Source organism: Eubalaena glacialis, chromosome X (genome assembly GCF_028564815.1).
Source record: "Eubalaena glacialis isolate mEubGla1 chromosome X, mEubGla1.1.hap2.+ XY, whole genome shotgun sequence".
Classification (NCBI taxonomy): Eukaryota; Metazoa; Chordata; class Mammalia; order Artiodactyla; family Balaenidae; genus Eubalaena; species Eubalaena glacialis.
The window spans coordinates 66,079,750-66,101,545 of NC_083736.1; the positions used below are offsets into that span (position 1 = coordinate 66,079,750).

A 21,796-nucleotide genomic window follows, 5' to 3' on the forward strand; every position below is an offset into this window, starting at 1 on the left:
CCCATGTTGGAGCCTTACTCCAGACCAAGTAAATCAAAATCGCTGAGGGTGGAGCCCAGGGATTAGTATTTTTAAGTTCCCCAGATAGTTCTAAGGTACAGGTGATGTTCCAGGAATGACGCCCATGGTCCCTCTCTTCAAGGAGCTCCCAACCAATGGAAAAGACAGAGGTCACCAGGCAACCACGGTCCACAGCAGCCAGGACTGCTGCCAGGTGCTGGGACTAGGATTGGGTAGCAGCTGACAACAGGTGGTAAGCGCCATCGAAAGCTAAATTAAAGAATCACAGGGAATTCCGTGGCGGTCCAGTGGTTAGGACTACGTGCTTCCATTGTCGAGGGTGCGGGTTCGATCCCTGGTCTGGGAACTAAGATCCCACTAGCTGCGCTGTGCGGCCAAAAAAAAAAAAAAAGAGTTATAGCAGCAGTAGCAGTTCCAAGGTAGCATGTTAGCAGTGAGGAAGGGCTACACTGATCCTCCACACGCTCACACTCAGTCCCCCTCAGCATCAGGAGAAGATATTTGCAAGGACAGTTGGCTGGAGTGAGAGTCACTCGCTTATTCATTCAACATGCATTTACCCAGCACCTACTATGTGCCAGGCACTGTGGATAGGCTGGTGACCAAGATAGACAAAGTCCCTGGCCTCAGGGATTTTACCATCCAGTGAAAGGCAAATAGACAGGAAACAATGAAATCAATAAACCAGAAAAGTTTCAAATGGTGGAAGCACTATGAAGGAAAGCAAGCAGAGATGTGGCCAGGGCGACTAGGATCTGGGTACCATAGGATTGCAGGATCAGAGAAGGTCTACCTGAGGAGGTGATATTTGAGCAAAGACCCAAATGAAAGACGGAAGCAAACCATGTGACTATCTGGTAGAAGAGTGTTCCAGGCAGAGGCAGCAGCCAGTGCCAAGGCCTTGAAGTGGGAATGGGCCTGGCATGTTTGAGAAGCAGCAAGAAGGCAGCAGTGACCAAAAAAGAGCAAGCAAGGAGAGTGGTAAGCAATGAGGCCAGAGAGGGGGCCAGAGGCCAGATCATGGTAAGGACTTTGCATTTTCATCTAATGGGATGAGAAGCAATGGGAGGGTGTGCTGAGGAACAATAGAATATAATTTACATTTTTCTTTAGTAACAGGTTTATTGAGATATAATTCACATGCCATATAATTCACCCAGTTATTTATTTACTTGTTTATTTATTTAAATTGAAGTATAGTTGATTTACAATGTTGTGTTAGTTTCAGGTATACAGCAAAGTGATTCAGTTATATATATACATATATATATATATATATATATATATATTCTTTTCCATTGTAGTTTATTACAAGACATTGAATATAGTTCCCTATGCTATACAGTAGGTTCTTGTTGTTTGTCTATTTTACACATAGTAGTTTGTATCTGTTAATTCCAAACTCCTAATTTATCCCTCCCCCACCCTTTCCCCTTTGGTAACCATAAGTCTGTTTTCTATGTCTGTGAGTCTATTTCCATTTTGTAAATAAGTTCATTTGTATTGTTTTTTAGATTGCACATGTAAGTGATATTATATGATATTTGTCTTTCTCTGTCTGACTTACTTCACTTAGTATGATAATCTCTATCTATGTTCATCCATGTTGCTGCAAATGGTATTATTTCATTCTTTTTTATGGCTGAGTAATATTCCATTGTATGTATATATACCACATCTTCTTTATCCATTCATCTGTCAATGGACATTTAAGTTACTTCCACGTCTCGGCTATCGTGAACACTGGGATACATGTATCTTTTCGCAATTCACCCATTTAAAGCGTACAATTCAATGGGTCTTAGTATATTCTCATATATGTGCAACCATTACCACTGTCTAATTCCAGAACGTTTGCAACCCTTTACCCATCAGCAGTCACTTCCCACTTCCACCAACACCCACCCCCGACCACTGGTAGTCACTAATCTACTTTCTGTCTCTTGGATTTGCCTAGTCTGGACATGTCATATGAATGGAATCATACAATGTGTGACCTTTTGTGACTAGCTTATTTCACTTAGCATAATGTTGACAAAGTTCATCCATGTTATAGCATGTACCAGAGCTTCATTCCTTTTTATTGCCAAATAATGTTCCATTGTGTGGATATACCACATTTTGTTTATCCATTCATCCGTTGATGGACATTTGGCTTGTTTCCACCTTTTGGCTATTATGCATAGTATTGCTACAAGCATTCGTGTACAAGATTTTGTGTGAACATATGTTTTCAATTTTCTCAGGTGATAACTACAAATGGAATGGCTGGGTCATGTAGTAACTCTATGTTTAATCATTTGAGAAACTGCAGCCTGTTTTCCATAGTGGCTACACAATTTTACATTCCCGCCAGCAGTGTATTTGGGGCCAACTCCTCCACATCCTTGCCAACACTTGTGATTATCTGATTCTAGCCATCTTAGTGAGTGTGAAGTGGGATCTCATTGTGGTTTCGGTTTGCATTTCTCTGATGACTAAAGATGTCAAGCATCTTTTCATGTGCTTACTGGCCATTTGTATATGTTCTTTGGAGAAATGTCTACCCATTTTTGCATTACGTTACTATCTGTCATTTTATTATTGAGTTGTAAGAGTTCTTTATATATTCTAGATACAAGTTCCTTAGGTAGATGATTGGCAAATATTTTCTCAAGTTTTGTGAGTTGTCTTTTCACTTTCTTTGAAGCACAAAAATTTTTAATTTTAATGAAGCCCAATTTATCTTATTTTTTTCTTCTGTTGCTTGTGCTTTTGGTGTCATATCTAAGAATCCATCTCCTTATCCCTTGACTTTGAGAATGACTCTTCTGGCCATCATGCTGGGAAAAGATGGGAGGCAGGGCTGCAGAGTACTGAGCAGAACCTTGGCCTCCTGATTGAGGGTTGGGCTCTGAAGCCTGCAAAGTTGCCCAGACCCGGGCACAAACACTGATATGCTGTCCTTGTTTTCTTGCCTTTCTTTTATGCAAATCCTGTTTCCTGCTCCTCTCCTGGTTTGAACCTGGTTGGGCAACTCAGACATCTGGAAAACAGGCTCAGGAAGTGATATGGATGGCCTTGGGTGGTGGGGAGGAGCCCCTGTCACACTAACGCAATGTGAGACCTGAGAAGACACCTTTCCTCTTTCTGGGCCCCAGTTTCCACATCTCTATTATGTGAGGGACTGGACTTGGGTCTCTGGCTGCCCACAGGCTTCTGGGTCTTCACCTCCCCAGTCTCACAGGGTAGCTGAATGAGGCTGGCAGAAAAGATTTATTGTGGGAGTGAGAGAGAGAGTTTAAGCAAACAAACCACAAAGCAATATTTACAGTATGATCCCCTAATTTGTTTGGCATAGGAAAATTTCAGGAAAGATACACCCAAGGTATCAGCAGTGTGTAGGATGATGTGTATTCTTTTCCTCTTTCAGTTTGTTTGTATGTTCTGATTTTTCACTGTGACAAACACGTTTTGCTTTTGTAAAAAGGGGGAAAAGAAAGGCATAAGAGAAAGAAACTAAATTTGACAATTTTTTTTTGAAGAGAGAGATTGCCTAGACATCATTAACAGGAAAAGGGAGAGGGAAAGCTAGTCTCCGTCAGGGCCGGTAGGAGCACGCCTCTACGCACCTTTCAAAATGCAAGGTGCTCTCTCTGCCAAGCGAGGTTGGGTGTCCCAGAAAGTGGACTCTGAGAGGGAGATGAGCGTGCGGGAAGTTTAGTAGGGAGGATCTTGTGATCGACAGCTGTGGAAAGCGGGTAAGGAAGCAGGATCGTGCAGAGGGGATAAAGTAAACTGCACCGCAGTCCTGACAACAGCCTCACTCGGTCAATCTAAGCGGGAGGCTCTGTCTCTGAGCCGGCCCCTCAGAGTTGGCCTGACTTGGGATGAAGGAGCCACCCCAGGAAGGAGGTGAGACATTTGACAAGCGATCCCCAAAGAGGGCTGGCAGTGCAATGCTACCTATGGCAGCTCTGCTGACACTTAGGAGACTAAGTTGTTTGTCCCTGAGGTGAGATCTGGGCAGCACATCACAGTGTCCGCTATAAGAGGACTGCCTTGCAGGTGACCTTCATGAAGGGCAAGGCCATGGGCAGATATTAGGGGGCGGTTTCAAAGAGGAAAACCACATTTTTGAACTCAGATGCCTGGCTGCTCTATCATTCTGAGCTCTGATCTCTATTCCTGATTTGTCTCCTCAGGCAGTGACCTTTGAGGGCCACCGATGGGCCAGCCTTTAGTTTAGGTACTTCCCAGGATCCAAAACATTGCTCCAGACTTTGTCTCCTAGGATCCTTTCATGGCTTTGGAATACAGACAGGGTGGAAATATTATGGGTGCATTTTATTAGTGAGGAATCCTGGGTTCAGAGAGGAGACACAGCTAGGTGGTGATGAGGTAGGCTCAGAGCCAGCTCTGTCCAGCCCCAGGTCCCACCCTCTTTCCCTGGTGACACAGCTGCCCAAAATTTCAAGTGATTTGTTTTTTGATCAAATGGACAAATCTCTTCCTCCTCATTAATGCTAAACCAGTTTGTTCCCCACACCTACCAATCAATTCCCAGATGAGCCCATCTCAATCCTGCAAATCACAAAGTGAAATTTGACTTAGTGGATGCAACACAAGATGGCCCTTCCTCTTCTGGAAAGCTGCTCTCTTTGGAGAGGAGCAGAGCTTTCTTGCACCAAGGACAAGCCTGAGCCTCCCCAGTTTGGGGGGGGACATGAGAGGCTTCAGGCAGTCTGGCTGAGTTAATCTTGAGTTAATCTTATTAACCTGTGAGATCAATTGGCTGCAGGCACCAGACAAGTGACAGCACAGGCATTAATTCAGCAGTGGCCGGGGCAGCCTGACAGCCAGGGGCCGATTTATCAGTCTTTTTAATGGATGGGATTGCATTTAGCTAATTGAGCCTGAGACTGGCATGAATAAGCCCTCTCTTCAGGCAACCCCCTTGTGATGTGTCGCTCCTCAGTGGGTGTCCTGCAGAGGGAAGGATGAGGGAAGGAGAAGAGGAGGCAGATGACAAGTGATGCCCCCTCCCTGACCACCGTAAGAACTGGTTTGGGGATTCAGGTATCTCTAAGCTGCATGCTGCTGTCGGGAGGCAGTGGTTCTCAAATGTGATCCTCGCACCAGCAGGATCAGCATCCCTTGGGAACTTGCGAGAAATGCAGAATCTTGGACTCTACCCCAGACCTACTCGATTAGAAAGTCTGGGAGTGGGGCCCAGCAGTCTGTGTTTTAAGAGGCCCTCCATGGCATTCTGATTCTCACTAAAGTTCGAGACTCACTGGATGAGTTATGAGCACAAACTCTGGCACCAGGCAGCCTGGGTTACTAGTATATGACTTTGGACAAAGCATCTAACCTCTCAGTGTCTCAGTTTCTTCATCTGTAAAATGGGGGCTATAATAGTACCTGCCTTATAGAGTTATTGTGAAGATTAAGTTTGCAAAGTGCCTAGAGCAATGTCTGGGACGTGGTAAGGGGCTGTATTTATAAATGTTAACAACTGCTGGTATTGTTGGAAATAATGGAGCATAGGGCTTCTATCTGCTCCTTCAGCATGACAGTGACTCTAAGTAAAAAACAGCATCGTAAAATTCCTATGATTTGATAAGTAAAACCATATGGTACAAAATTGTCTCTTTACTGTGATTGTACTTATGTAAAAATGTGTATGCACATGAACAAGGTAAAATTATGGGCGATTTCTTTCTCTAATCACAAATGTTTGCATGTGGTTAAATGTAATATACCTTTGGAATCAAAATATTAACTACATTCGACTAGATGAGAAAAATGTATTGGATCATAGATAACCAACGGGCAGAGTTGAAGACTACTCCAGAACACTCAAGATATAGGGCTGCCATATGTGGGTCTGTCTCCACTCAGGGACAGGACAGCAGTTCTGGGCTCATCAGGTCACATCAGAGCAAAACACAAGGTCCCTCAAGGTTAAAAGGGAAGAGATGTGAGCCAGAGTCTGGTCCAACTAAGGAACCTCAATAATAGCATGAAGGATGGCTAGGAGGTGGGCATGAGGGCTGGGCAATGAATTCATCCTCGGGAAGGGAGAAAGATTCCAGCTGAGAGTCAGCATGGCCTTGGGAGCTCTAAGACCTTGATGATTGCCGTGTAAAAGTCTGAATATTTGGTGAGAGCTTCAATTAAATCTCCATCTCTAAAGGAATAAGTCCAGCTAGCCGGCGGGTCTATATCTCCATCTTGTCACCTACATATATCTAGGTACCAGGGGACTCCTGATTGGGCTGTAAAATCCTGGCATAGGGCCAGGATAGCTGACTTCAAGATTAAGATCTAGGTCAAATTATTGGGGTAGGTGTGTAGTAAGCTTGAAACTTCAAACATGTATGCTACTCTCAGCTCCACTTTCCTCTTTTAAACTTTGGTACCTAGAACAAGGACACTCCAGTTAGAGTTTACTAAGATCTGAGTATAGTGCTTGTTTCTACAGAGTATTTCTTTGTACCTCGGTAACCTGTTTACTTTTAAATGGTAGCATATCTGTTGATACATGGTGACTATGGAATCTACTAAGACGTACTAGAATTTCTGCAGTTTATCACATAAACTACGCTGATCTCATCTTGTGGGCTTTGTTTTAATACTTGAGTATGATGTTGTGGTACATTTCTGACTTACCAAGGTTCTTTTTCATGTATACAACAGCTTTATTGAGACGTAATGCATGCATATACCATATAGTTCACCCATTTTAAAATGTACAATTCCATGGGTTTTAGTATATTTAAAGAGTTGTGCAGCCATCACCACAATCTTAGAACATTTTCAACACCCTTGAAAGAAACCCTGAACCCCCTCCCCAGCCCTAGACAAACACTAATCTACTTTCTGTCTCTATGGATTTGCCTATTCTGGACATGTCATATAAATGGAATCATTCACTATGTGGCCTATTGTGTCTGGCTTCTTTCACGTGGCATAATGTTTTCAAGGTTCATTGATGTTGTAGTATGTCTCATTACTTCATTCCTTTTTATGGCTGAATAACATTCCATTGCATGGCTATACCACATTTTGTTTATTTATTTATCCATTCACCAGTTGATGCACACAGGTTGCTTCCACTTTTGGCTATTGTAAATAATGTGGCTATGAATATTCATGTATAAGTTTTTGTGTGGACGTGTGTTTTCATTTCTCTTGGGTGTATGCCTAGTAGTGGCAGTGCTGGGTTGTATGACAACTCCATATTTAACATTTTGAGGAACTTACCATTTTCCAAAGCAGCTGCACCATGTTACGTCCCCACCAGCAATGTGTGAGAGTACCAGTTTCTCCACATCCTCATCAACATTTGTCTGACTTTTTGATTCTAGCCATCCTAGTAGGTGTGGAGTGGGATCTCATTGTGTTTTTTATCTGCATTCCCCTAATGAATAATGATGTTGAGCATCTTTTTATGTGCTCATTGGCCATTTGTATATCTTCCTTGAAGAAATGTCTATTCAGACCTTTTGCCCATTTTTGAATTGGTTTATTTGTCTTTTATTATTGATTTGTAAGAGATGTTTATATATTCCGGATACAAGTCTCTTATTAGACATATGATTTGCAAGTATTTTCTGGCATTCTGTAGGCTTTTTACTTTCTTGATGGTGTTATTTGTAACACAAATTTTTTAATTTTGATGAATTCCAGTTTATTTTTTCTTTTGTTGTTTGTGCAATTAGTGTCACATCTAAGCAACTATTGCGTAATCCAAGGTCGCAAAGATTTACACCTATGTTTCCTTCTCAGTGTTATAATTTTAGCTGTTATGTGTAAGTCTTTGATCCAATTTGAGTTTAATTCTGTATGAGTGTGAGAATGAATTCCAACTTCGTTCTTCTACATATGGAAAGCCAGTTGTCCTAGAACCACTTGTTGAAAAGACTGTTCTTTCCACATTGAATGAATTTGGCACTCTTGTCAAAAATCAACTGGCCTTGAGTATGAGTTTATTTCTGGATTCTCAGTTCTGCTCCATTGATCTATATGTCTATCCTTATGCTATCAGCACATTATTTTTTTATATAAATTTATTTATTTATTTATTTATTGGCTGTGTTGGGTCTTGGTTGCTGCGCGTGGGCTTTCTCTAGTTGCAGCGAGCGGGGGCTACTCTTCGTTGCAGTGCGCAGGCTTCTCATTGCAGTGGCTTCTTTTGTTGCGGAGCACGGGCTCTAGGCACGCGGGTTTCAGTAGTTGTGGCATGCGGGCTTAGTAGTTGTGGCGCACGGGCTTAGTTGCTCTGCGGCATGTGGGATCTTCCCGGACCAGGGCTTGAACCCATGTCCCCTGCATTGGCAGGTGGATTCTTAACCACTGCACCACCAGGTAAGTCCCAACACATTATTTTAATTACTGTAGCTTTGTATAAAGTTTTGATATTGGTGGGAAGTGTGAGTCTTCCAACTTCGTTCTTTTTTAAGTTTGCTTTGGCCATTCTGGGTCCCTGGAATTTCCATATGAATTTTAGGATCAGCTTGTCAATTTCTATCAATACAAAGAATCCAGCAGGGCTTCTTATCGGGATTGCTTTGAATCTATAGATCATTTTGGAGAGTATTGCCATCTTAACAATATTAAGTATTTTGATCCATGAACATAGGATGTCTTTCCATTTGTTTCAATCTTCTTTAATTTCTTTCAACATGTCTTGTAAGTTTTCAATGTACAAGTCTGGCACCACTTTTGTTTAATTTATTCTAAGTGTTTTATTCTTTTGATGATATTGTAAATGGAATTATTTTCTTAATTTTATTTCAGACTGTTCATTGCAAGTGTATTACAATACAATTTTTATATTGATTTCATATCCTACAACTTTGTTGAAATCATCTATTAATTTAAACAGTTTTTTTGCAGATTCCGTAGGATTTCTATATATAATACAAGATCATGTCATCTGTAAATATAGTTTACTTCTTCCTTTCCAATCTTTCCAGTGCCTTTTATTTCTTTTTCTTACCAATGGCTAGAACCTCCAGTACAATGTTGAATAGAAGTGGCGAGAGGGGACACCCTTGTCCATTCCTGATCTTAGAGGGAAAGCTTCTAGCGTTTCGCTATTATGTTCTTGTGGGTTTTTCACAGATGCCCTTTGTTAGGTTGAGGAAGTTCCTTTCTATTTCTAGTTTGTTGAGAGGTTTTTTTTTTAATCATGAAAGGGTGTTGTATTTTGTTAAATCCTTTTTCTGTGTCTATTGAGATAATTATGTTTTTGTTTTTCATTCTATTGATATACTCTATTTCATAAATTGATTTTCAGATGTTAAAACAACTGTGCATTCCTGGGATAAATCCTACTTGGCCATGGTATATGATCCTTTTTATATGTTGCTGGATTTGGTTTGCTCGTATCTTGTTGAGGATTTTTGTGTCCATAATCATAAGAGATATCAGTCTGTAGTTTTCTTTTCTTGTGATGTGTTTTGTCTAGTTTTGGTATCAGGGTAATACGGGCCTCATAGAATGAGTTGAAAAGTGTTACCTCTTCTTCTATATTTTGAAAGAGTTTGTGAAGAATTGACATTAATTCTTCTTTAATTATTTGATAGAATTCATCAAAGAAGCCATCTGTGTCTGGGCTTTTCTTCAAGGGTAGTTTTGATTACTAATTCAATCTCTTAGATTTACTTGGAGTTTTTGTTTCTTCTTTGTGTCTTTTCAATAGTTGTGTCTTTCTAAGACTTTATGCATTTTATCTAAGTTGTATACCTTATTGTCATACAATTGTTCATAGTATTCCTTTATAATCTTTTTTATTTCTGTAAGGTTAATTGTAATGTCCCCTTTTAAATTTCTGCTTTAAGTAATTGGGGTCTTCTCTCTTTTATTCTTGGTCAATCTAGCTAATCAAAGTTCTTTTGAATTCTCATTTGGTCCTCAGTCTCCTTCTGCCTATGTTTGGGAGCATTGGCCAACCTAAGAACATACATATATTTCTTTTATAGTCAAGAAAATAGGTCTTATTCACACTCCAGCATGTGGAGCTCTCAATCTGAACCCCCAAAGCATACTATTCTGTTCCCTCGGCTAACTGAGGCAGATTCTTTGCGAACCAGACTCTTTATTAGCCCCTGGCTATAGCTCATAAAGCTATCACAAGCTCATCCTCTCACTTTGAAAATTAAGCTGCAGCCCTTTTAGCACATTAGCCATCAGCCAAGTATTGCTCATTTCTGAGTAAATATGGGGGCCTGGGGAAGAGCAGAAGGCAGCGGACCCTGGCCAGCTGGGACCCCCAAGCAAGGCATTGTGAGTAGGCCTGGGGCCTGGTCTTGATGAACAGTGCTCTTTGGGTCTTGAATGGGAGCAGAGGCAAGTTAGAAGAGCAGAGGCCTACTGCTGTTCTGACCATTTGTCTCCTTGGCCATGGCGCCCAGACTGTGCTGCCTTGCTTGGCAGGGATTCAGCTGACAGGTGGCAAAGTCAGGAAGTCAGGAAAAAGCATTTGGTATTCTGGGAAATTGCCGATTTTGACTGGTGTTCTGGGGTGCATGGCACAGTTGGTGATCTTTCCCCTTCTCTCTGCAAGACTTAAGCCTGGCTGGAGTGCTAGGGCAGAAGCATCCATTAGCTCAGAAAATGTCTTCGAGCCAATAAAATGTTCGCTTAAAGATTATTTCCAGACTAATGGGAAATCTGTGTGTGCAAGCGAGTCCAAATTTTAAAATGGAGCAAAACCCACCAAGATTTCACTGGTAAGGAAGTGGCAACAAATCAACTCTTAGGGAGGAGTGTGTGGTGAGCTTGAAACTCAAACCAAGTGTGACAGCCTCAGCCCCACCCTGGGCTGCTGACTCAGGACCGAGAGGAAGAGGGAGCTGCCAGACTTCATGATTTCTGTAAACAGTTCTTGAAAGAGAAACCACACACTTGTCTTTCTGCCAGCCCCCAGCTTCTCCTGGGAGCTTACAGTTCAGCTATTGTCTTTTTTCTGACACCCGAGGGCAGGGCTTCTCAACTTGAGCTCTATGGACCTCCAAGGGGTGGAAAGAATTTAGGGGGTCTGTGAACTCGGATGGGAAAATTTTTTGATCCTTTTCCACTACCTCTAACAGAAATTTAGCATTTCCTCGAATTAGGAATGTAGGCAGCCAGCCATAATAGTATTAACAGTATCTGTGACTTTATCCCCAATAGAAATCACAAATATTTTCATATCCGATTACAGTTATTGTATCTCAAGAAAGTTACTTATGCTCATCATCACTTCAAAACTTCTAATCTATAGACTTGCCACTCAATCTTGTAACTTAATGCATTATTAAAGCAGTAACATAACTAGATCATAATTTCTTAAAAGTATTTTATAACTATTTCAATATGATTCATTTCCTTTTTAATTCTATGCATTATATTTTATGCATTTGAAAACATTATTCTGAGAAGGAGTCCAGAGGTTTCACCAAACTGCTAGAGGGACCCATGATCTAAAAGGGATTGAGACCCCAGCCCTGGATCTTGGCACTCTCCTGCTGCACTGGCCTCATTTCTGCTCCACAGAACATTCCCTGTCTTACTGGAGGGCTCGAAAGCACTAGCATGCTAGTGTTGTGACATTGGGCAAGTTAAAATTTCCCTGCTGTTTCTTAACCTGCAAAATGGGGAATAATAACACTACCTACTTTTATAGGGTTGTAGTGATGATTCAATGAGTTAATCAGTGTAAAGCGCTTAGTGCCCAACCAATAGTAAGTGCTTGTAAGTATTAGCTATTTTTATTGTTGTTGTCATTTCATATCAATTATCTCACTAATATCTACTATTATTATCTCCATTTTTAGAAAAAGGAAACTGGGGCTTAGAGAGGTGAAATGACTGACCCAAGGGTACACACAAGGAAATGGCAGAGCCAGAGTTCAAAGCCGGGTCTGTGGGACTCTCAAAGCCCAGCAGATGTCACTCTCCACCACGTCACAGATTGGGAGTGATGGCCCCCCCCCCAAAGAGACAGGGACCATCAACAGGGGGCTTAGTTGGGAATGAACAACAAGCTCTGCACCCTCCTGCTTTCTCTTCCCAACTTATTCCTACTGTCCACACCTCCAACTTGATGGCGGGTGGGGTGGTGCTCCCAGTTCCACTTGCATACCGTCAGCCCTCAGCCAGATCTCAGGAAACCAGTCCTCCTCCCAAAGGCTACTGCCAGTGCAGCCCCCATGTGCAAAGGGGACAAAGGAGCACCAAGCTCATTTGGGGTCATGAACCAGCCTCTGCTCGAGCCTTATGGAGCATTGGGGTCAGGGGCAGGGGAGTGACTGGGGACTCAGAAAGGCAGGAGCTTGTCTGGGGAGTGAAGGCAGCATCGTGGAGGAAGTGGTCTTGGAGCGGAGGAGATCGCCAGTTGGAGTGGGGCCAGGAGTGCTTATGAATTTTTAAGGCAGAGGGAATAGAGTGCGCAAAGGGCTAGAGGCATAAAAGGGCCCGGGATGTAAGGAAAGAAGAAAGTAATTCAGGATGTCTGGGGTTTGGACTGAATGGAAGAGGGAAGAAGGTTGGCATGGGCAGATGAGACGGCATAGGTAGTTTATTTATAACCAGATAGTGAGGAAGGCCAGAACCAAGTCCACAAGTCTTCCAAGAGAGGAAGGAGAGCCACTGAAGGGTTTTTGTACAGGAGAAACAGGAGCAGATTTGTGTTCAAAGGACCATGCCCACCCACACCACAAGCAGGCATGTGGAAGGTGGATTGATTAGAAGGGGTAGAGACTGGAGGCTGGTTAGACCAGCAGGGAGGCTACTTCAGCAGTCCAGGGGAGAGATGAGGGGCGGGGCTAAACTGGGTGGGGAGGAGTCTGGAACTTGTGACACTCCGTCTGGCTCACGTGTCTGCACTAAGTGGTGAGGAGGAGGTAGGACCAAACCCGCAATTGCTGGGGGCACTTGCCCTCCTCAAGTTTGGTTGTGGATGGAAAGCCTTCCTTGGGCCGGAGGACAGTCGCCATGAATTCACAGGCTAACACCTTCCATTTTAGCCTCTTTCTCGTATTAACAGTACACAGCAAGAGCAGAATAAAAAGCCAGGGCCCTACTTTCTGGCCCTGCCCTCCTGAGAGAGTAGCTGAGGTGAGGGGCCCCAGCTGTACCCCTCTGTGTGGCAGGCAGGAAGGGCACAGGGGCCGTGAAGAACAGGTCAGAGCCTGCCCTCTGTCAAAGGAAATATCCACCCTCCTAAGCCTTTCAGAGACTGTTTTCTTCCAAGTAGGTCCCGCTGTTACCAGGGCAACCGAGAACCCTGGGCTTTGTGTTTCTGTGTCTGTGGAGTCCCTGGGGAGAAGTGGTCTGCAGAGCTTTCCCTAGTCTGGGCAGGATGCAGGAAGTGCTAGCCGGAGGTAGAGCCCCCATCCCCATTTGGGGGTAATCTCTTGCCTTGTTAATGCCTGTCCTCATCCCCTGGGAGGGGCCAAGGCCCCAGGGGAGTCAGTTCTGGCGGTCAAGGGTTAAGGCTTAGGACCTGGTTTCTCAAAGTCAGATTTCTGCACTGATCCTATGGCACACCTCTCTCAGGAGGTGCAATCTGAGCAGGTGTCCTGGAGGGGCGAGCTCACACCAGACCATGGTACCTGCTGGGGGATCATTGCACAAATATTTCTTTTTTTTTTTTTTATTTTTATTTATTTATTTATTTATGGCTGTGTTGGGTCTTCGTTTCTCTGCGAGGGCTTTCTCTAGTTGCGGCAAGTGGGGGCCACTCTTCATCGCGGTGCGCGGGCCTCTCATTATCGCGGCCTCTCTTTTTGCGGAACACAGGCTCCAGACGCGCAGGCTCAGTAATTGTGGCTCACGGGCCTAGTTGCTCCGCGGCATGTGGGATCGTCCCAGACCAGGGCTCGAACCCGTGTCCCCTGCATTGGCAGGCAGACTCTCAACCACTGCGCCACCAGGGAAGCCCCCACAAATATTTCTTGATCACTTACTATGTGCTAGTGCAGGATCTCCAGGCTGGTTCCTGCTCCAGGGAGCTCTATGGGAAGTCTCAGGACCAAACTGGCTGCTAAATATCACCCGGGCTAGTTGGTCTCCAATGCTCTTTTCTGCACTGGGCTGAGCTGGTCATTAGAATTGCCTAGGGAGCTTTTTAGAAATAGAAATTCCTGGACATTCTGATTCTACCAGCGTGGGTTGTGAGTGGAGGGTGGAGGTTAAGAGTTATGGAGGGCTAACCGCTGGAGTTCACAGTCACACTCTGCAAATGGAGCAAGTGACCTTGAGCTGCCAGTTTCCTCACAAAATGAATGAGAGGAACAGTGAAGCCTGCTTCACAGGCAGCAAGCTTTTTTCTGCCTTCCTCCATACCTTGGGAACAGAGTTTTTATGACTCTTGCCATCCTTGTCACCCTTCTACTGCCCCCACTCTTTCTTTCCTTCCTTCTTCCTGGATTTTGCTCTATTTTCTTATTTTGGGCATGCAAAAGGGCTTCTGTGAGGTGCAACCTGGTCACCTTCCATTGGGCAGCCAGGATCCCAGGTGGGCCCTGCCCACCTCCTGGGTCTCGCACTCAAGCTGTTGCAGCAGTCCCAGAAGGTATTAGCATTTCTGGCAGCCACGGCAGTCTGCTGATTCATCCTGAGCCCCCATCAACTCAGGTTTTCAGATTTTTTTTCACAAGTTTCTTCTCATCCACATCTTCCCCACTCAGGCTTCTGCAGATGGTTTTCGGAACTTAACTGCAAGATCTCACAAGTGCACCTAGTAAAGGTCATTTCAGCACATCCTTCCAAGTTAGAGAGATTGCGGGGGTGCTCCTGATTCCATTTTGGAGGGGATCCTCTAGTCCTCCAAGCTTCATGCCATCTGCAGATGCCCTCGGCAAGCTACCTCTAGGTCTCCATCCAGCGGTCCATTTATTCACTCACTTCTTAATTTATGTACCAAACTGGGGTTGCGATCCTACTGTGTATCCAGCCACGTGCTGGGCCCCAGGGACTAGGTGGATGAGGAAACTGTGTCCTGAGCAGGAATGGGACTCACATAGGGTCCCACATCCAGTCAGTGGTGGGGCTGGACTGGAATCCAGGGTTTTTTTCCCTATACTCATAGGGCTCCCCACTGCAGGGGTAGGCAAGGCTGACCTTGCTCTTACTTTCCCCCGCCTGCTCTGATGGGCCATCGCACACGCAATCTGGGATCAGCTATCCCTACCTGCAATGGCGTGGGAGACTCCAGGGGGTGCTGGAGACTTTATCTGACCCCCTGAAGCAGAAAGGGGAACCCTAGTGCTCACTGATGCTGCTCACGGCTCCACAGCCCTGTCCCTCCCCAGAAGGGGCAGTCAGCCACATACTCATGCATACTCATCGCTGTAAACTCAGCCCTGCCACTGGCCTGGCTTGCTCTGCGGGCCCTTCCCTGCAGGGCAGAACTGACTGGTTCTGGAGCCTCCAGAGAGAGGGCACCTGATGCATACCTGGTTGCTTTGGCAAAGACCCAGAATACAGTCAGGTTGAGGCTTGAGCTCGTCAGGGGGCTTTCCTGGGAAAGGGCATGGGGTATCAGAGTTGGGAGAGTACGGGTCTGGGAGTCACAAAGACCCAAGTCCCCCATGCAACCTAATATCTCTGAAATTCAGGTCCCTCAGCTCTAAAAGAAGACACCATTACCTGCCTCACTGAGTGTGGGAATGAAATGTGGTGAAAGTGTCTGGCACACAGTCAGAAACAAGCTGGTTTCCTCCCTCCCACCCTCCCTCCCTTCCTTCCTCCCCCATAAAGAGGCAAAGCAAGTGCAACTCTGATGCCTGGCCTTGTTTCTCACCGCGCACCTGTACGGTGGCAGGGCAAGAGGACAGGTGGGTAGGACAGGGCAGACCCGGGAAACAGGAGGGCTACTGGAGGGGAGGCAGAGAGGGGCAAAGCATCCCTGGAGCTGACGAATGGGCAGCTGCGGTGCTGTGATAGAGCCACTTAGCAGCTGTAAACTTTGGGCCAGTGACTTCTCTCTAAGCCTCAGTTTCCTCATCTGTAAGATGGGGGTGAGATGAAATGAGATAACGGATGTGTAGTGCCTGGAATGGCACTTATACCTGGTAGGGGGCTCCATAAACGTTCTCACCCACTGTCCCAGGGGAAGAAATTTCAACTCATGGCTGGGAAACTTGAGCAAATCCCAGAATGGGATTCAGTTTCTTCTGCCCCCACAATCTGTGAGGAGCAGTGAAATCTTGCTGGAGGGTGTCTGCATGGACTGCTCTAGGGATGTATTTAAAAATCTTCACCAGCTTTCTCACTGGTGTCCCATAGCACCATCTAGTGCCAAGAAGTGGAAGGGCCCTCCCCCTTCCCCAACGTGGGCCCCCTCCCTCCCTCCCTCCAAAGTCCTGTGTGTGGGTGTGTGTGGGGGGGGGGTGTTTGGGGGCCAGGGGGGCTGCACTGTTATAGGATGGTAGGGTAGGGCTAGACCACTCATACCTTTATATCTTTATATTAGTGGAGAATTAATGCTGTTTTTCAAGATACCTAGTCCCTCCACTTCCCTCCTGACAACTTCTGCCATCCACAAACTCGGTAGGCTAGGGCCCTTAGTTTCCTCATTGAAGGACTTCAAGGCTTCAGGCTAGGGTTGATCCAGGTGAAGTGCCTGGTAAGTACCTAATGCCTCCTAGGTGGGCTTCTGTGCTTGCTCAGTAACCCAGAGAGACACAGTCTTTACACACCCTATATTTTTTTATTGAGGAGAAAGCTTTAGCATACAGAACGATTTCTCATCTTCACAACACAGTAATGCAACAATATACAATAACACATTGGTTTCAAACGATTCCTTCCCGGGTCTCTGGGAATCCGTGGGCTGCCTTCATACCCCTGCATGCATCCCCCCATCCCCACCCACCCCTCTTTCAACCCAAGAAAGCGCCCAAAGCCCAAAGTTCCTCTTACAGCCCTTGTGGCTGTTACATCACAATACTGAAGATCTGGGAAAAGGGGGGAAGAGGGTCAAAGGGAGCCCAAGCCCCCTTGCCACCAGAGGGCCAGAAACCAGCTCACTGCTCATCTGCTCTTTCCCCGGCTGAGGCTACACGGGCTCAGGATGAGAAGCACCATGGGAACAGGCAGGGCCTGTGCTGAGGGCTCCCTGGAAATGGGGGTGCAAGGCACCTGTCCTTTGCACTTCTCCGGCAGGCACGTGGGCAGCAGGGCTAGCGTGTCGACCATCAGCAAACAGGGTCCACGGCCTTGAAGAATAGCGGTTCCCCTTCTGGAACTCTCTCCTGAGGAAATAGCTGAAAAACAGACAAACTTTTCTTTACAGGGTTATTTACTCCTGCCCTGGTGGGGATGGGGGAAACCAGGCAATTGACATGTCCAACACATTAGGAGAATGCTTAAATAAATGATTCAGTCTGTGTGACTGCATAGGTGGCAGCCATTTTAAATCCTGCTGATCGAGAGCTCGCAGGATGATCTTGGCTTTGAAAAGACGCAGTGAGAACACACTAGAAAGAAAGTGTTAACAGTGGTTGCGTCTGTGTGGTGGGATTCTGAATGCTTGGGGCTTTTGGGTCCTTAGCGTTTTCTCTATTTGCCAATTTTTCTCTACTGATTATGTATTACTTTTCTCTTTGGAGGAGGGGGGTAGCCTCTTTAAAAGATAGCAACAGGTTACAGGACCTTGGCTCCAGCGATCCCCAGGCTGAGAAATGTGTGAGCAACAAAAGGGCTTCTTACCTCCCACTGATGAACAGAGAGACCTCACCAGACACCAGCCGGAGGACTGGGCTTCTCCACGACTCCTCTTCCTCCGGCTCCTTCCTTTTGCCTCTGGGCTCAAAATCCTAAGGCTGGGCTGAGGTTATCAGACTCCGGTGAGGAACAGAGGCTTAATTTACTGTTTTCCTCCCTTTGGCCACAGACACTTTGGCTGCACTTGCCCGGCTGCCAGGCCCTGTGCAGGAAGCCCAGTGTGGAGGGCAGTTCAGGCCAGCAGTGGATCTGACTGGCATTCTGTGGCCAGAGTGACATAGTGTGTATTTTTCACTGCAGAAGCAGTGTTTTCTGGACCCAAGGCAAGCAGCAGGTCTCTATGAGGGCCCCTAGGTTAGGACCCAGAAGCCCCAGGAGTTACTAGGAGGCAGTCAACCGCTTAGGCCTCACCGCCTACTCGATGCCCAGCGCCACGCCATGGCTTGCCCCGAATGTGAGAGACACAAGGTCATCCCGACTGCAAGGCTGCAGTGGGTGAAGTCTCTGTAGAGAGGACCTTCCTCTCTACTCTCAGAAATAAGGAGTCCTTTAAGTTGGAGTTGAAGAGCAGGCCTTGGGCCTCTCTCTCTGGCAGTCTGGGAAGGAAAGGCCAACTAGGTCACCTCTGGAACCCCAAGGATGGCAAATCTTCTGCCAAGACCTTTGGCTGGAGACTGCAGTCCAAGGCCTGGCCAGGGGAGGAGACCACCGTCCCTAAGGAAAGAGTCACTCCTTACAAGGTCAAACTGAGTTGTTGCTGCTGCTTTCTCCTCCTCCTGCTCCCCCACCCAACTGCCTACCCTCTAGGCAATGTCAAGGAAAAGGGTAGGGCATGGAACATTGGGCTCTGTCCACTGGGGATGCCCAGGAGGGTAATGTAGTAAGAGGAGAGGGTCCCAGATCTGGAGAGCCCTGAGGCCCTGAGCCTGTAGTCTGTGGGAAGGTGGAACCAGCTTGCTCAGTCAGTCAAGGTCAGGTCTCAGCTGGGTGGTCCATTGGACACGTGGTTTTGCATACTCTCTCTGGGCTAGATGGAGGGGGTTCTTCGGGGCCCTCCTGCTGGAGGGGTGACCTGAAGCAAGTGTAGGCTTCCAGGCACGTTTCTTGATAGCATTTGCTCTCCACTGATTATACCTAGTAAGTGGCCTCAGTGGCTTTAAGAGTTCAGTGGAGCCTGTCCTTTCACTCACTGGGGCAGAGCAGTGAGGCATTGGGTGAAGTCCTGGTTAGCTAGTCAGAGGATAAAACCATAGAACACAGCGTGAATAAACGCAGGAGAGGTGAGGGCTGGGAACAACTAGAGGGGAAATACAAGAGGGTGACCAGTTCATTTACAGGAACAGGCCCAGACACCTGCTCTCTAGCTCGCGGCAGGACTGAGCAGAGTGCACACCAAGAGGGCAGCTATTGCTGAGCCCTCCTTTCCCGGGTGTCACTCCCCGGTCATGGTCGCAGGATGGTCTGGAGTTCTCCAGGTCTTCTTCGGGTTCTGCAGGTTTGGAACTCCCTTAAGTACTGGTCGGTCAATGGGGCAGGTGTGGCAGCAAAAGCAGGGGCAGGGGACGCAGTGGAAGGGTGTGTTCTGGTGGGGGGGGGGCAGCTCGCCCCAGGTCTCACACGCGAATGCGGCCCCGCGCAGCCCGGTGGCCCCCCTGCCTCGGAGTGAGGCGGAATAGCACCGGGGGACGGCGTCGTATTTGGCGTTGCCCCAGGCGACCTGCCCGGCGAATCAGTGGCGGCGAACTGTAGAATGGTGAATTGGTACCTGGAAGGCCCTCCAGAAGTGGGACTCGATTCTGGTTCCTCCGTCTGCTGGGCTGTATGATGGGAGGTGACACGTCTAGGAAATTTTCATGATAGTAGCCAGAAGTCTGGGATGAAGCATTGGCGTAGGTGGGCTCTATCTCCATCAGCTCATCCAGGTCATCATCTTGGGTCTCATCCTCTGTCTCTTGCTCCTGTTCTGGCTCCTGCTCGAGCTCCTGCTCCGGTTCCTGGCGGCCACCCTCATGTTCATCGTCTTTCTCATCCTTATTCTGATCTTCCTCCTCCTTCTTCCTCTTCTTCCTCATCCCCTCCTCCTCTTCCTCCTCTGCTTCCTCCTCCTCTTCTTCCTCCTCCTCTTCTTCTTCCTCCTCCTCGTCCTCCTCCCCTTTTTGTTTCGGCTCCTTCTTCCTCATCTCTTCCTCCCTCTTCCCCCTCTTCTCCCCCTCCTCCCCCCTGGTCTCTTGCTGAATAGCTCTCACGCGCCTCCCCTGGTCCTTGTCCTGGAGCCTGCGCCTGCATGCCTCTTCATCTTCATCCCCACTGTGGCACTCTTCTCCCTCTTCACCTTCGAGATTACGGTCTGCTGCAAAAGGGAAGAAGATATTGCGAACCCCAGGGAGTGGGATTGGCTTGGGGACACGCACTTTTCTTTCTATCTCCACGCACTCGAGAATCAGCTCATCGAGGTCGGCCATTTCAGTTGACCATAAGAGCTCCTTGCGGAAGAATTCTGACAGGCCTTTGAGGAATTGGTTTTGAAGGCGGCAGTCATCCCAAGACAAGAATTGAGCCAGGAACTGAAAAGCATCTGCATAGCTGCCCAGGGTACAGTCTCCCTGCTTGAGCTTGCGGATGGCTTTTTTTGCCACGCTTGGGGGGATGGGGCCACAGAATTCCTTACGGATTTCATCCAGGAAGCGCGGGAAGTTGGCATGCAGGGGGCTTCCTTCCTGGGTGACTGAGACGGCCCAGTCCTTGGCTTCACCAGCGAAAAAGGAGATCAGAAAGGACACCCGCTCAGCGCCCCCGGGGAAATGATCCTCATGGTCGGCTATGAAAGTCTCTAGCTGCATCAGGAATTCAGCCAGGTAGACTGGGTCGCCCGAGAAGGGTTCTATCTCGGGCCGCTCCAGCGGCGGCAGAGGAGGCTGCGGGGGCAGCTCCTTGGCCGAGGGCGGGGGCAGCGCCGGCGGGGGCGGGCTGGGCAGCGGGGGTGGGTCGGCGGGCCCGCCGGAGGTGCCGCAATCCTGGATCACGCTAATCAACAGTTCGTCTGGGGCGTACTCGGGCTCGGCGCGCGGGGGAGGCCAGCACAGGAAGGGCAGTTCTCCCTCAGGAACGGCGTCGATCTCACTGAGCGGGAACTCAAAGTTCTCCTCGGAAAGGACGGGCACCACGGGCACCGGCCAGCGCATGTAGCTCGAGACATTGCCCCGCAAGGAACTGACCTCGGCCAGGGCTCTGCCGAGCTGAAGGCCCAGATTGGCATTCTCCCCGCGAAGGGCATTTAATTCTTCTCGCAGGGCCACGTTCGCCATGCGGAGGCTATTGAGATTCCCGGCCGCCTCGGACATCAGGACTAGCCTGGGGGCCTGGGGCTGCGGGCGGGGGGTGGGATGGGGAGCTGGGGGCCGCTAGAGGAGCCGGGGGCGGCGGCGGGGCGCGCGGGAGGCCGAGCCACACCCACCGGGGCGAGGGCCCGGCGGCTCGGCCCAGGGCGCGTTACCTCGTCCCGGGGAGCGCAAAGGGAGGGCGGCGGCGGGAGCCGGGAGGCGCCGGGCGGAGGAGGCGGGCGGCGAGGCAGCGAGGCGAAGATCTGGCGGGCGGAGGCTGGTGGCGAGGGAGAGAACGGACTGCGGCACGATCTGTCGAGGAAAAATCTTGCGTCTGGCGCGTCCCCGCCTTTTAAGCGTGGCCCGCGCCACCACCGCCCCCCCCCCCCCCGCTACCCCGGGCCGGGGCGGGTCTTGGGGAACCGCGGGCGCCCACTGGCCGCCGCGCGCCGCCCCCGGCCCCCCCCTCGCCGGCGGCGCCTCTCACTGCCTCTCTCCTTCCCTAGCTGCAGCTAACTCGGGTCGGGAAAATGCGACAGCGACTGCCCACTCGAGGTCGTCATGGCGACAGCCAGTGAACGTGTTCCTCTCCTCGGGCAGGCCCCCGAGTGTAGAGGAGCTGCTTCGCGAGGCGCAGCTCAATCTCCAGAGCCTGTTGCAAGGTACTGAGAGGGAGGGGGGCTGCGGCCGGAGCCCACGGGCCAGATGCATAGCGTCTGGAGGGAGGCGACGAAGAAAGAGGACAGGGACTC

General features: G+C 48.0%; 2 protein-coding genes across 3 annotated transcripts in view; one reads left to right on the forward strand and one right to left on the reverse strand.

The window, feature by feature from the left end:
• The window catches only part of NHSL2 (NHS like 2), a 253,707-nt gene that overhangs the window by 222,663 nt on the left and 9,248 nt on the right, over positions 1 to 21,796 (forward strand). The window contains exon 3 of the mRNA XM_061179428.1: positions 21,551 to 21,706. Within this exon, the coding sequence (XP_061035411.1) occupies positions 21,551 to 21,706 (156 nt within the window). The remainder of the gene's footprint in view (positions 1 to 21,550; positions 21,707 to 21,796) is intronic.
• Positions 16,880 to 21,796, reverse strand: part of RTL5 (retrotransposon Gag like 5) — a 69,316-nt gene continuing 64,399 nt past the window's right edge. Inside the window, exons 3-4 of one of the 2 annotated variants that reach the window (XM_061179430.1) lie at positions 17,710 to 21,356; positions 16,880 to 17,264 (exon numbers count right to left, since the gene is read on the reverse strand). In XM_061179430.1, the coding sequence (XP_061035413.1) occupies positions 19,338 to 21,065 (1,728 nt within the window). In that variant the 5' untranslated portion in view covers positions 21,066 to 21,356 and the 3' untranslated portion in view covers positions 16,880 to 17,264; positions 17,710 to 19,337. Of the gene's footprint in view, positions 17,265 to 17,709; positions 21,470 to 21,796 lie in introns of those variants that run through there. The other variant, XM_061179429.1, reaches the window with a different exon arrangement.